This window comes from Herpailurus yagouaroundi, unplaced genomic scaffold (assembly GCF_014898765.1).
Source record: "Herpailurus yagouaroundi ecotype Mexico unplaced genomic scaffold, PumYag 188, whole genome shotgun sequence".
NCBI lineage: Eukaryota > Metazoa > Chordata > Mammalia > Carnivora > Felidae > Herpailurus > Herpailurus yagouaroundi.
The window spans coordinates 37,616,020-37,628,158 of record NW_024412419.1 but is presented as its reverse complement, the minus strand read 5'-3'; the positions used below and the strand labels follow the sequence as shown (position 1 = coordinate 37,628,158).

Genomic DNA, 12,139 nt, shown 5'->3' with positions numbered 1-12,139 from the left:
GTTTTTTTTAAAGTTTATTTTTGAGAGAGAGAGAGACATAGCATGATTGGGGGAGGAGCAGAGAGAGGGAGACACAAATCTGAAGTGGGCTTCAGGCTCTGAGCTGTTAGCACGGAGCCTCACGTGGGGCTTGAACTCTTGGACTGCGAGATCATGACCTGAGCCGAAGTCTGATGCTCAGCCAACTGAGCCATGCAGGTGCCCCAACAGTGGTTTTATATGATTCCCAGTGAACCATCTTTATTTCAAAATATTTGTAAGAAAAACTCTAGAACTTTAGATTGATCTGCCTGATTGCCATGCGGAGTTTGAGCAAGAGTAAAATAATATAAGGAAAATTTCAGAAGATTTTATGAAGACTATGTGGCCCTGATAAAAGTAAGTTTATAGTATTGATAAGAAAAAAAGCTGTTTGTAGAGGAATTGTTGTTTATACATTCATTGTAACTTCTTCTGATAACTTTTGCCTTTTTCATTTTGTCTTTCATTCTAAGGAGATGCTCAGACTTTTTTTTTTTTTTTTTTTTTAACGTTTATTTATTTTTTGGGACAGAGAGAGACAGAGCATGAACGGGGGAGGGGCAGAGAAGATGGAGACACAGAATCGGAAACAGGCTCCAGGCTCTGAGCCATCAGCCCAGAGCCTGACGCGGGGCTCAAACTCACGGACCGCGAGATTGTGACCTGGCTGAAGTTGGACGCTTAACAGACTGCGCCACCCAGGCGCCCCAAGCTCAGACTTTACAGAAACAGAAAAAATAGTTTGAGAATACCCAGTTAAAAACCCTGTATTCTTAGAAGTCAAGTTTATTATTCTGTAAGTAGGTATATGTAGAACCAGAGAAGAAGTGGTGTCCTTCATTCGTGTCTTTTTCAGTGTCTATAATCTCTAGGATTGCATTAATGGTCCTCAGTATGGTGATATTTTAGGTTCAGAAACCATGCTTATTAATTCAGGTTTTGGATTTAATATTTGTGAGTTGTTGCTTTTGCTTTCAATAGTAGATGGTCTTGAAATGGCTTAAAGACTAACTGAAAAGTGAGACATTCACAACATTGACACACTTGCATTCATCAAGGCATGTTGTCGGTATGCCTTGCCATGGTACTCCACTGAACTGATTCTCAAGAAGGCCTTGGGAGTTTACACAGTATAATTAATAACCTCTTTCACTCCGGCCTTTGTTTTGCAGGTACTCTTTGAGTACATCAAACTCTTCCATTGCTGCTCTCCTCTGTGCCCTTTACCCACACTTCCCAGCTCACAGCACTGACAACCGGTGAGTCTAGTGATTCTGTCCTCAATGTGATCTTTCGTAAGTTCTCCAAGGGATGATTTGTGCTTTGGTTCCATGGACTCATTTCCAAACTAGTTTATTCTCTTCTTGAACTTAGTTACCTTCCTGGCTAAATCTTTTAAAAAGTTTCTCTAAATATTAGACCTAAAGATAACTTCGGATAGCTGTTGGACTGATCCATCAGTCTTGCACCATTCTTCAGTCGTTAGAACTGCTGTAAACCCCAAATGTGGGCCAAACAAAGTTAACTTTAGGGAAAAATTCATTAAGCAAAAGGTAGTAGCCAACAGAAGCTGCAGATGATATGTTTTGTACTATAATTGTTTAATTCCAAGAGAGAAATTGGTTTGATTTAGTGGCACTATCCACTGTCTATATGAATTCCTTTTTTTTTCCATCTTTTACATGAATGCCAAGAACTTTTTTTATTTGTTTTGAGAGAGAAAGAGTGGGAACAGGGGAAGGGCAGACAGAGAGAGAGAGAGAGAGAGAGAGAGAGAGAGAGAGAGAGAGAGAGAATCCTAAGCAGGCTCTGTGCTGTCAGTGCAGAGCCTGACTCGGCTCATTCTCATGAAATGTGAGATCGTGGCCTGAGCTGAAATCAGGGGTCAGACACTTAACTGACTGGTCTGTCTAGGCATCCTGCATGCTGAGAAGTTTTGTATAAATGAAATGGAAGGGACATGAAAAGCAAAATGCAGCAAAGAATCAGAGACAAATTAGAAGTGGCATTGAGCCATAAGACCTCACACATGTAGAAAAGGTCTGATAATACAGAAGTTCTGCATTTTAGAGCACAAAGAATCATCAGCAGCTCTTCAGTTTTCCCCAGAAGTTTCCGGCTTCGCTGGTTTCCACTGGATCCAGAGGAAGGGAAGAAAATAGCTCCTTATATTCCAGAGATATCTGCAGTGACCAGTGCATTCAGCTCATCTGCTAAGAAAAGCCTCAAGAGATGGAGCATTAATTGTAGTAACTAAGCTGTCAAACTATAGCATAATGTAGTTTAAAGTGATAAATGAAAGTAAGCTGTTTTGTAAAAGCTGCCTAATCTGATGTCCAAACTCTGATGATAGGTGGAGCACAAGAATATTCTTGTTAAAATAATACAACTCTGACAAGTGGTCTCTGGTCAACTTAGGAAAGACTTTTTGAACTGTTAAAGCCAATTATTGGTTAGGGTACAACAGAGAGCCGCACTCCTATATTGCTGGTCAGAGAATCATTTGGTGTGGCTATTTTGAACAAAGCAAGTTAGTGGTCAGCACCAGGAACTTTTATGTAACTGATAAATATCATTTTTTTTCTGGCTTTGAGTTGCTTTCAATTCTTCTTTTTTTTTTTTTAATTTTTTTTTTTTTAACGTTTATTTATTTTTGAGACAGAGCATGAACGGGGGAGGGTCAGAGAGAGTGAGACACAGAATCCGAAACAGGCTCCAGGCTCTGAGCTATCAGCACAGAGCCCGACGTGGGGCTCGAACTCATGGACTGCGAGATCATGACCTGAGCCGAAGTCGGCCGGTTAACCGACTGAGCCACCCAGGCGCCCCAAGTTGCTTTCAATTCTAATCAATTTATAGGAAAGGGTAGGTTTGGGTGAGAAGAGGGAGGCTATTGCTGTAACTAAAGTTTAAAAAGAAAACTTTTAAGTCTCATCCTTTTATGACATCTTAAAATGCCATCTTAAAAATTTTTTTGTGTCGAAATGCTGAAATACAAATTTTAAAGTTTAAAAAGTTTTTTGGAAAACTCAGAAAAGCACACAGAAAGAAAAATATTACTGTAATCTTACCCATTAGTTTTTGGTGTCCTAGATTCCAGGTGTGTGTATGCATTTGTGTAGAGAAGTGTGTGTATGTAGAAGAGCTTTCCTTCTCCCTCTACTGTCAACCCTGAAGCCAAAAACCAAATAACTAGAAATAAGTCCCTAGGAAGGTAAAAAATGCGTGTGTGGGGCAGAAAAGGATTATTTGAGAAATTTTATAAGGGATGAATTATTTTCACGTTAAGATAATTTTTACCTCCTTTAAAACCTCTTAACTGTGAAAATGCATGTAAGGAATTTTTGGGTCGAGGATCGTGTGTCTGTATTTTATTTTATTTTATTTTATTTTATTTTATTTTATTTTAATGTTTATTTATTATTGAGAGAGAGACACAGAGTGTGAGCAGGGGAGGGGTAGAGAGAGAGAGGGAGACACAGAATCTGAAGCAGGCTCCAGGCTCCAAGCTGTCAGCACAGAGCCTGACGCAGGGCTCGAACTCATGAACTGTGAGATTATGACCTGAGCCAAAGTCAGTGGCCTAACCAACTGAGCCACTGAGGCGTCCCTGTAATTTTTTAAAGAGAATCTGTCCATTGCTTTTTAACTGAATCTTGTCGTCCTCCGTTAGGATTGCTGTCATGGGAAGATAGCAACCCCCGCTTCTGTTGTGGTTTAGGGTATCAGCAGCAGCAGGTTGTAGAGCTCACACTGTTGTCCCCTGTTTGTTACCTCCTCCCTGTGTTTTCTGTGGATAGGTATCATCTCCAGGCTCTGCGGCACCTATATGTGCTGGCTGCAGAACCGAGGCTCCTGGTGCCTGTGGACGTGGATACAAACATGCCCTGCTATGCCCTTTTAGAAGTTACCTATAAGGTAATTCTTTCTTCCTTCCATTTATTTGTAATTTTGTTACCACTCATACTTGTTTGCAGCTCAAATATTTCAAAAATGTTGTCCTTTAAAAGATGGCAGTGGTGAATTAACCTCTTATAAAAATTGAAGCTTCTAAAATTTGTGTACATCCTGCCAGGCCATTTGGGCTCGTTTATAGTCTATGAGAGCAATATTTTAGAGGTCATCAGCTGCTCTTTTGTCCTTGGAGCCTATAGTTTGAAAACGTCCATGTTTGAAAATGCCCGTGTTCTAAAGAAGAGTTAAATTAGAACTATTCTTAGATTTGTTTGCAGGGTGCTTTAAAGCCCAAGATCATGTATTTGATGAGAGATCTTTGATTTAGATGTACAGATTATATAAGTAAGTCATGTGTCCATCCTACCTTCATTCAGAATATTATTAAGTACTTTCTGTGTATCAAAACTATGCTAGGCTCTGGGGTTCAAAAATTAAACTGTTGTATTCCTTAAGGGACTTCTGTCCACTGGGTGGTCAGGCATGGGTGCAGTAAGAATAGAGTGGTAATTGGGAGTATGTGTAGAATGCAGGGGGCGTAGAGGGGAAATGCTCCATCTAGCTGTTGAGGATCGGGGAGGTCGTCGCGGTGGACACAGTGTTTGGGCTGAGATTTGCCAGCTGAGCAGGGGCACGTTTCCAGTAGCGAAGACAGCGTGTACAGAAACCCAGAGGCCTCAGAAGTGCGCTGCTAGCATGTGAAGTGCAAGGCTCGAAGTGGTTGGTGTAAGGGGATACAGGTCCAGCAAAGGATTGTAGACTTACCCCTTTAAGACTTGATGTCAGAGAGCATTTTATGCCATTTGACAATCTGTGTAGAAAGTGTGGGGAAGAAGTACAGAATGATGTTTCTTCTTTGTAGCTTCCCCTAACTACATAGTGAATTGTGGCTGTTCTTTTACATTTGTGAAGGGTACTCAATGGTATGAACAAACCAAAGAAGAATTGATGGCCCCTACCCTTCTTCCAGAACTCCACCTTTTAAAGCAGGTAAGTGGGATGTAATTTAGGGAGATGTACACAAGGGATCAGTTCAACTAGAACAGTATAGCATCAGAGATAGCTAAATAAAAGCCTCTGCTTTCTCGGTGTTCTGTAGGAAATCAGAAAGCAGCCCCAGGAGGAGTTGTCAGGAGGAACAGAGAAAGTCTTTACTTGGAGGTCTTTACTGATAGGTTAGATAGCCTCAGAACTTGATTCACAGACATATGTGTCTGGAAATGGAGCTTGTTAACTTTTCATTGTCTCTTTCTGGCCCCGTTGTTTTTATTTCCTCTGAGAAACATGGGTTTCATTTTTCAAACCAGTGCTTTTTAACATTGGATTGACTGTGTTCACATTTATCTTGGCAGATTAAAGTAAAAGGGCCACGATACTGGGAACTGCTCATAGATTTAAGCAAGGGAACACAACACTTGAAGTAAGTATATTGAATTTCTTAGATGTATCTGTGAAGTGAATAAAGTATATGGGAAGGTAGAAATTGCAGATTCTTCACTGGAATGGTCCTTATCACCCTTTGATCTCATTCCGGACAATATGTAGAGTATATTTTGAATAAAGTGGTTTATAACTTTGAAACACAGTTTGAATTATGAGATTCAGTTTAGAAAAGTTACATTTATTCAATGAGAAACTTGAAGTGACATAAGTTGGTACAATAATGGAATTGTCCATTGTAGCAGTAATGAGAGGTAATCAGTGTAAGAAAGTAAGGCTGGAAAAAAAAAAAAAAGTAAGGCTAGCATATGTGTCCATCTACTAAAGGAACTTTATAACCATTGATGTTTGTCAGACCACATCTTTTGCATCTTTTTGTCATTCTTTTGTTGGATTGTTCTCATAAAATTAAAATCATGATAGATTGCTTTTGGGTGGAAATAGTCATATGCAAGTAGTCGCTTTAATGAACAGAGTGTTAATTTTATGCATTAAGTAGTGCGTAAGTGTTTAAATTTCCAAAAGGTTTAACAAGCCTGTAAAAATTGTTATGGTTTGGTCCCAATTTATTTTTCCCTTAAAGTATATGTTAGCTGTTTTCTGTGTTGTTCTTTTTAGATTTGCAGCATTTTTTTTTCTGCTGCAAACCAATCAGCAGGTACTTAGTACTTCCAGTGTCCCACTCATAGTGCTAGAGGATAAAGGGAATATGAAGAAGTGTCAGATGAAATACTGCCTTTGAAGCTCACACTTGAGCAGAGCCCCTTCTTACAAGTTCTATGAACAAGTTCCATGAACCCAGACACCAAAGAAAAGTAGAACTTCATTTTGGCTTTCTCATAGGGACTGATTGAATTAGACTCAGTAAATAATCATATGCCTTACTGGAAAATAATAAAGACGTCATTTCACGTGAACATGGTGTGGAGAGACACTCTGTTTCCAGTTGAGAACTGCAAATAATACCTCCTATAAAATCATTCTTGTTTTCTTTCAGATCAATCCTTTCTAAGGATGGGGTTCTATATGTTAAGCTCAGAGCGGGTCAGCTCTCCTACAAGGAAGATCCGATGGGGTGGCAAAGTTTGTTGGCCCAGACTGTTGCTAACAGGAACTCTGAAGCTCGGGCTTTCAAGGTAGTATTGATTGGCTAAAAACTCAAGGATGAGAGGGAATGATTACAAATCCCACTGTCCCACCCAAAGCATGTACTTGTGTGTTGACAGTTACGGTACCGTTTAGGCGAATCTGCTCTGTCCCGTTGCTGTAAACTGTAAAGGCTGAATGGCCGTGGGTCTGTTTGTTGTTTCATGTAGCAACCACAATACAGTGTGGACCACCTACCCAGCGTCTAAGGATGCTTTACATTTAGCAGCAGGGACAATGTATCTTAACACTATAAAAATGTATAGTTTAATAGTTTTACTTATTAATCATCACGTTAAGATTTGCCTAATTCATGGCAGAAATAGAGAAAATTTTTTGTAAGGTAGCACTAATTAGTTTCATTCTTAACCCCCATTCCCTGTTTGTTGCTCTAATCTTGGTGAGGGTAAAGTGAGGACAGCTTTATCAATTTGCTTTATGATTCTTATAGTACTTGACTGCTAATGCAAGAGTATTTAGAATGAAAAAGTAGTTGAAGTAAGAGTGTGTGAGACACAGTGGTGCCCACTGTGGTCAGTACGTATTTTACTCTACATTCCAGAACTCAAATAAGTTCCCCATGCTAGAAATGTGTTCCTCAGTCTAACAGTGAAATGTCTCAGCTTAACTGCAGTTTTCAGGAATTCCCCGAGCAAATGTGTTCTGCAGAAGATATATTGAGTGGCTGTTTAAAGCAGTCAGGACCCCTGGAGGGTAGTTGTGGAGGCAAAAATGTGGCTGGCAGACTGACTGAGTGGTGGCCCGAGGACTGGATTAGCATTCTTTGTGTTCCCTCATAAGGAGATAGTGTTTATTTTAATTGAACACACATTTCATTTTGAGTCAGTTACTTATGACTGAGCCTTTATGATAGTTCCCAGGGTTTAAATAGATGTAGTTGGTATCAGCGTATTGGTTCGGCAGTATTTGATCGGTTGTCTATGAAATAGTCTTGGAGGACTTTTGGATACTGCTTAACTTAAACACTGTTGTTTATATAAATTAGAGCCCATCTTAAACACCCTAATCTAATTTGTAAAGAAAACACCTGATTTTGAATTGGAAAATTACATAAAGATTGAAAGACATATCAATTTCCTGCTTGTTGGGAATTCAGAAGTAAAATATAAACCTCAATGGAAAATGGTAATACTTTTTAATACTTTTATATTCCATTTTCGGTCTTGAACTGTGAGTGATTTTTTTTTTTTTTTTGTGGCAAATACACATAAAATTTGCTGTCCTAGCCCTTTTTTTGAGTGTACAGTTCAGTAGTATTCGGTCCATTCACTCTGTTGTGCAGTCTCCACCACCATCCATCTGCAGGACTCTTTGATCGTGTAAAACTGAACCTCCGTACCCATTGAACAGCAGCTCCCCGTTCCTTCTTCCTCCCAGCCCCAGGCACCTGCCATTCTGCTTCCTGTCTCTGAATTTGATTACTCTAGGATCCTCATATAAGTGGAATCATCCGGTCTTTACCTGTTTGTGAGTGGCTTGAGTGGTACATAGGCTTTTGTCCTTATCTTTTCAGTAACAGTTCTACTTTCTTTTTTTTTTTTTTTTTTTAATGTTTTATTTATTCTTGAGGGAGAGACAGAGCATGAGCGGGGATGGGGCACAGAGAGAGGGAGACACAGAATCCGAAGCAGGCTCCAGGCTCTGAGCTGTCAGCACAGAGTCCGATGCGGGGCTCAAACCCACAAACCGTGAGATCATGACCTGAGCCGAAGTCGGACGCTCAACCGACTGAGCCACCCAGGCGCCCCAGTTCTGCTTTCTTACTTGTTTTTCAGTTAGTTCATGAAGAAGAGGGGAGAGCCTTTTGAGGGCAAGCTGTATAAGAAAGACTTATTTATTATTGGCCTCTAATAAATCAGTCGCTCATATTTGGCTTGTGCAGAAAAGCTTCTTGTAACTTCTTAGCAGAACAGGTTGGTGAAGCACTAGCAAGTTTGTACAACCTTGGGCTTTATGGGAACATTGTGTGAAAACAGGTTGATTTCCTACAACTGCATATATTACAATTTGAGTAGTAAGGAAAATAACCTCTAATATCTCACTTATATTTGTTGCTGCTGTTTATTTTTTTCAGCCAGAAACAATTTCAGCATTCACTTCTGATCCAGCACTTCTGTCATTTGCTGAATATTTCTGCAAACCGACCGTGAACATGGGTCAGGTATGTGTCCTATGTTTTGCTTATTAGACTACAATTTGCTATTATTTCTACCTGCGGACACCACCATAAACCTCTGTAACATCTGGACCTGTCTTTGAGATTGCTGATACACCTCAGGTATGTTGGATGATTTTTGCTTGGCAAATGCACATTTTTCATAGACTAAAACTGTTAAATTCGATAACTGCCTACCTTGATACAAGAAACGACTTAAAGTTTTTTTTTTTTTAATTTTCTTTTATTGAAAAAATTTTTTTATTTAACTTTTAGTTAACATGCACTGCAGTACTGGTTTCAGGAGTAGAATTCGGTGATTCGTCACTTAGATACAATACCCAGTGCTCATCACAAGTGCCCTCCTTAGTATCCATCTCCCACCCAGCCCATCTTCCACCTACCTCTCTCCATCAACCATCAGTTTATTCTCTGTTTTTAAGAGTGTCTTGTGATTTGTTTCCGGTTCTTCTTTTTTCTCCCTCTTCCCATATGTTCATCTGTTTTCTTTCTTAAAGTCCACATATGAGTGAAATCATATGGTATTTGTCTTTCTCGGATGGACTTCTATCGCTTAGCATAATGCAGTGTAGCTCCATCCATGTCATTGCAAATGGGAAGATTTCATTCTTTTTGATGACTAATATTCCAGTGTGTGTGTGTGTGTGTGTGTGTGTGTGTGTGTGTGTGTGTGTATAAAACAAAAAAACTTCTAAGACGTTAATTTCGATAGGTGATATTAATGTGCATTGTTGTACTGATAGCTATTTTCAGTGTTTCTTACCTTTCTCTTACTTTTACGTAATCTTATTCCTCTGTATTTTATAACACTTTTTTCTGTTGGTCATAAAACTGTTGTTCTCTTCAGGATTCAAAGGGTGCCCAGTGGATATGTTATTTAATCCATCATTGCAGATCGCAAAGCTTGGATGTAGGAATTTGCTATCTGGGATTGGTCACCTGTTGCCTCTAAGTGCGTGTAGCTTTGGGAAAATTTTTAACGCTCCAAGATGCAGTTTCCTCATTTCTAAAAGTGGGATTATGGTAGAACCTACCTTACATTGTTGATTTGAGGGTTAAATGAAATAATTTTAACCCCTTTAACGTATTGAATCTTTACTATTTACTAGATACTGTGCTCAGTACTTTATGTAATTTTCTCATTTTTCTGACTCTGGGGGTAGGTACTTTATCATTCCAGGTTTACAGATGAGGAAATCCCACTCAGAGATCTCACGTGCCCAAGATCACACAGCTAGTAAGGGCTGGGCATGCACTCAGGGCCACAGGTCTCTGATGAAAGTCTGTGCCCTTCCTTAAGCCTAGCTGGATTTGGCTGTGCTGCCTCCTCCATGCCTCTTCTGCTCAGTGTTTTCTGCTGCATCTTTGTGGATGCTGGGTTTTCTTTCTGGATCTTGCTCTTGCCAGCCTAACCCAGGGCATATCTCTATGTGTCCTGTTTGCTCATTTACCCCTGCTGATCCTTCCTCTCCTCACAGCACTTACATCCATAACTGTCCTTTGGGACTTTGTTATATTTTATTGATGTTTAGTGTTGCATTCACTATGATTTATAAAGAGATAGCTGTTTTACCCTATTATGTCACTGACTGCAGAGCTTAAGAATTGGCCATAGTAGTTGCTATACAATCTTGAATTGATTTTGGAATATACATTGATGTGCTACAAAATGTTTCTGATTTTTCACAGAAACAGGAAATTCTGGATCTGTTTTCTTCAGTACTCTATGAATGTGTCACTCAGGAGACCCCAGAGATGTTGCCTGCATACATAGCAATGGATCAGGTATGGTCAAAAAACATATTCTAATTCTGATGAGATTTATACTGTATTTTAAGTAACATACTGAACCATGAGGTAAGGTTCCCTCTGTGTCCCATCTTTTTGGTCTCTCATTTGCTTTTAGAAATTCACAAAAAGGAAACCCTATAAAACTTGAAAACTCTGTATATGACAAAAAAAGCTTAGAATTTATGATAACAGGAATGCCTCTTCGTGGATTGTCTTACTCTATGGTCCCCATTCTTCCCTTTTTTTCTCTTCCCCTGATTAGCAGAGGAAAAGAACATTCCCTCCTTTTTCTCCCCCAGCATCGTTGGGTGGTCTCTTGTCTCCTTCCTGACAAAGCCTCTTCAGGGATAGGATATGCCAATGAGCAGTAAATGAACAAACAGTGCCCTAGTGATGGCAGTAATGTGAAATTATGTCTGCATGATTAAGCTTGCAAGAGGTTATGGTATCAGTATGTAGTGATTTAGGAAACTAAATCACTTTAAAATTTTTGTGTTGTTGCTGTTTTAAAAGAGCCTGAAAGTTGTAATGTAGAAAATAATGCTTAATAGCTTCTCTAAAGGATGAGACCAATTTATTCAGTTTTGGTTATTAGTAGTACATATGACTTATGTCATGTGACTTTCAGACCCAAAATTAAGCTAAGCCGGTAGGTTTTTAACTTGGCTTTAATTTATATAAGGAATCTTAAAAATACAGATCTTCAAATCCTATTCTATATCATCTACTGAATCAGAATTTCTGGGATGAGGTCCAGGTCTGTGGTTTTAAACAACTCTTTAAGTGAATATGATATGATGAGTTCACAGATAAGTATTTGGGACTCATTGTTTAAAGCCAAAGGAAATAATCTGTAATGGCAAAATAATCTCTCTTGAAAAGTGGGAAAATGATGTTTAGGCAGGGGATAATTCTCAGAAACCTGCAAATCACATTCTGTTACGTAGCATTCTTACTTAAAAGGCACCTTCTAATATAATCAGATGGCCCAGAATGGCATTATTGTCTGGTATCCATCCACGTTTTTTAATTGGAAAGTATGATTATATGATACCCACTCTGAGACTGCTTTCTCACAACACCTCTCTATATAGCAGCCAAGTAATGAGTTGTGTTTTTCATTTGTTGGCTGGAAGTATTCCCTTTTTGTGCTCTGAACCGTTATCCTTTCACAGTTGTGGGCAGGTGTCTGCAGAAGAACATTCCCGCTGGTTGTAGCCATGGGGACTTTGCAGATGGGTCCCAAGAGCAGTATTATCAGTAGTATTGTGTTTGCCTTCTGAGCCCTGGGATCCCTGGCCTGATCCCAGCCAAATTGTTGTGCCCCACTTGGGTTTCCCAGAAGTGACTGACTGGCAGGAGACCTGGTGGGTTTTCATTTTTCAGAGCCATTGAGGCAAGAATGAGCTCATTTGCCACTGTTGCTTTTACCGGAAGCTATTTATGTGGGGATCGTATCGAAGAGAGTATTGAAGAGTAGATGTGTATCTGTACCCAGTGGAGGGCTCCTCTGTGGGGCATATGGCATCAAAACATGGAATGGATTCTCTTCTACCCTTTATTGATCTATGAGCCGTATTTAAAAAATAC

At 39.5% G+C, this 12,139-nt stretch overlaps 1 protein-coding gene across 5 annotated transcripts in view; it reads left to right on the top strand.

Moving 5' to 3' along the window:
* Positions 1–12,139, top strand: part of ANAPC1 (anaphase promoting complex subunit 1) — a 97,698-nt gene that overhangs the window by 73,019 nt on the left and 12,540 nt on the right. For all 5 annotated transcript variants that reach the window (XM_040496728.1, XM_040496725.1, XM_040496727.1 and 2 more), the window contains exons 39-45: positions 1,194–1,280; positions 3,822–3,939; positions 4,888–4,965; positions 5,328–5,395; positions 6,413–6,551; positions 8,657–8,743; positions 10,448–10,543. In XM_040496728.1, coding sequence (XP_040352662.1) covers positions 1,194–1,280; positions 3,822–3,939; positions 4,888–4,965; positions 5,328–5,395; positions 6,413–6,551; positions 8,657–8,743; positions 10,448–10,543 — 673 coding nt within the window. The remainder of the gene's footprint in view (positions 1–1,193; positions 1,281–3,821; positions 3,940–4,887; positions 4,966–5,327; positions 5,396–6,412; positions 6,552–8,656; positions 8,744–10,447; positions 10,544–12,139) is intronic.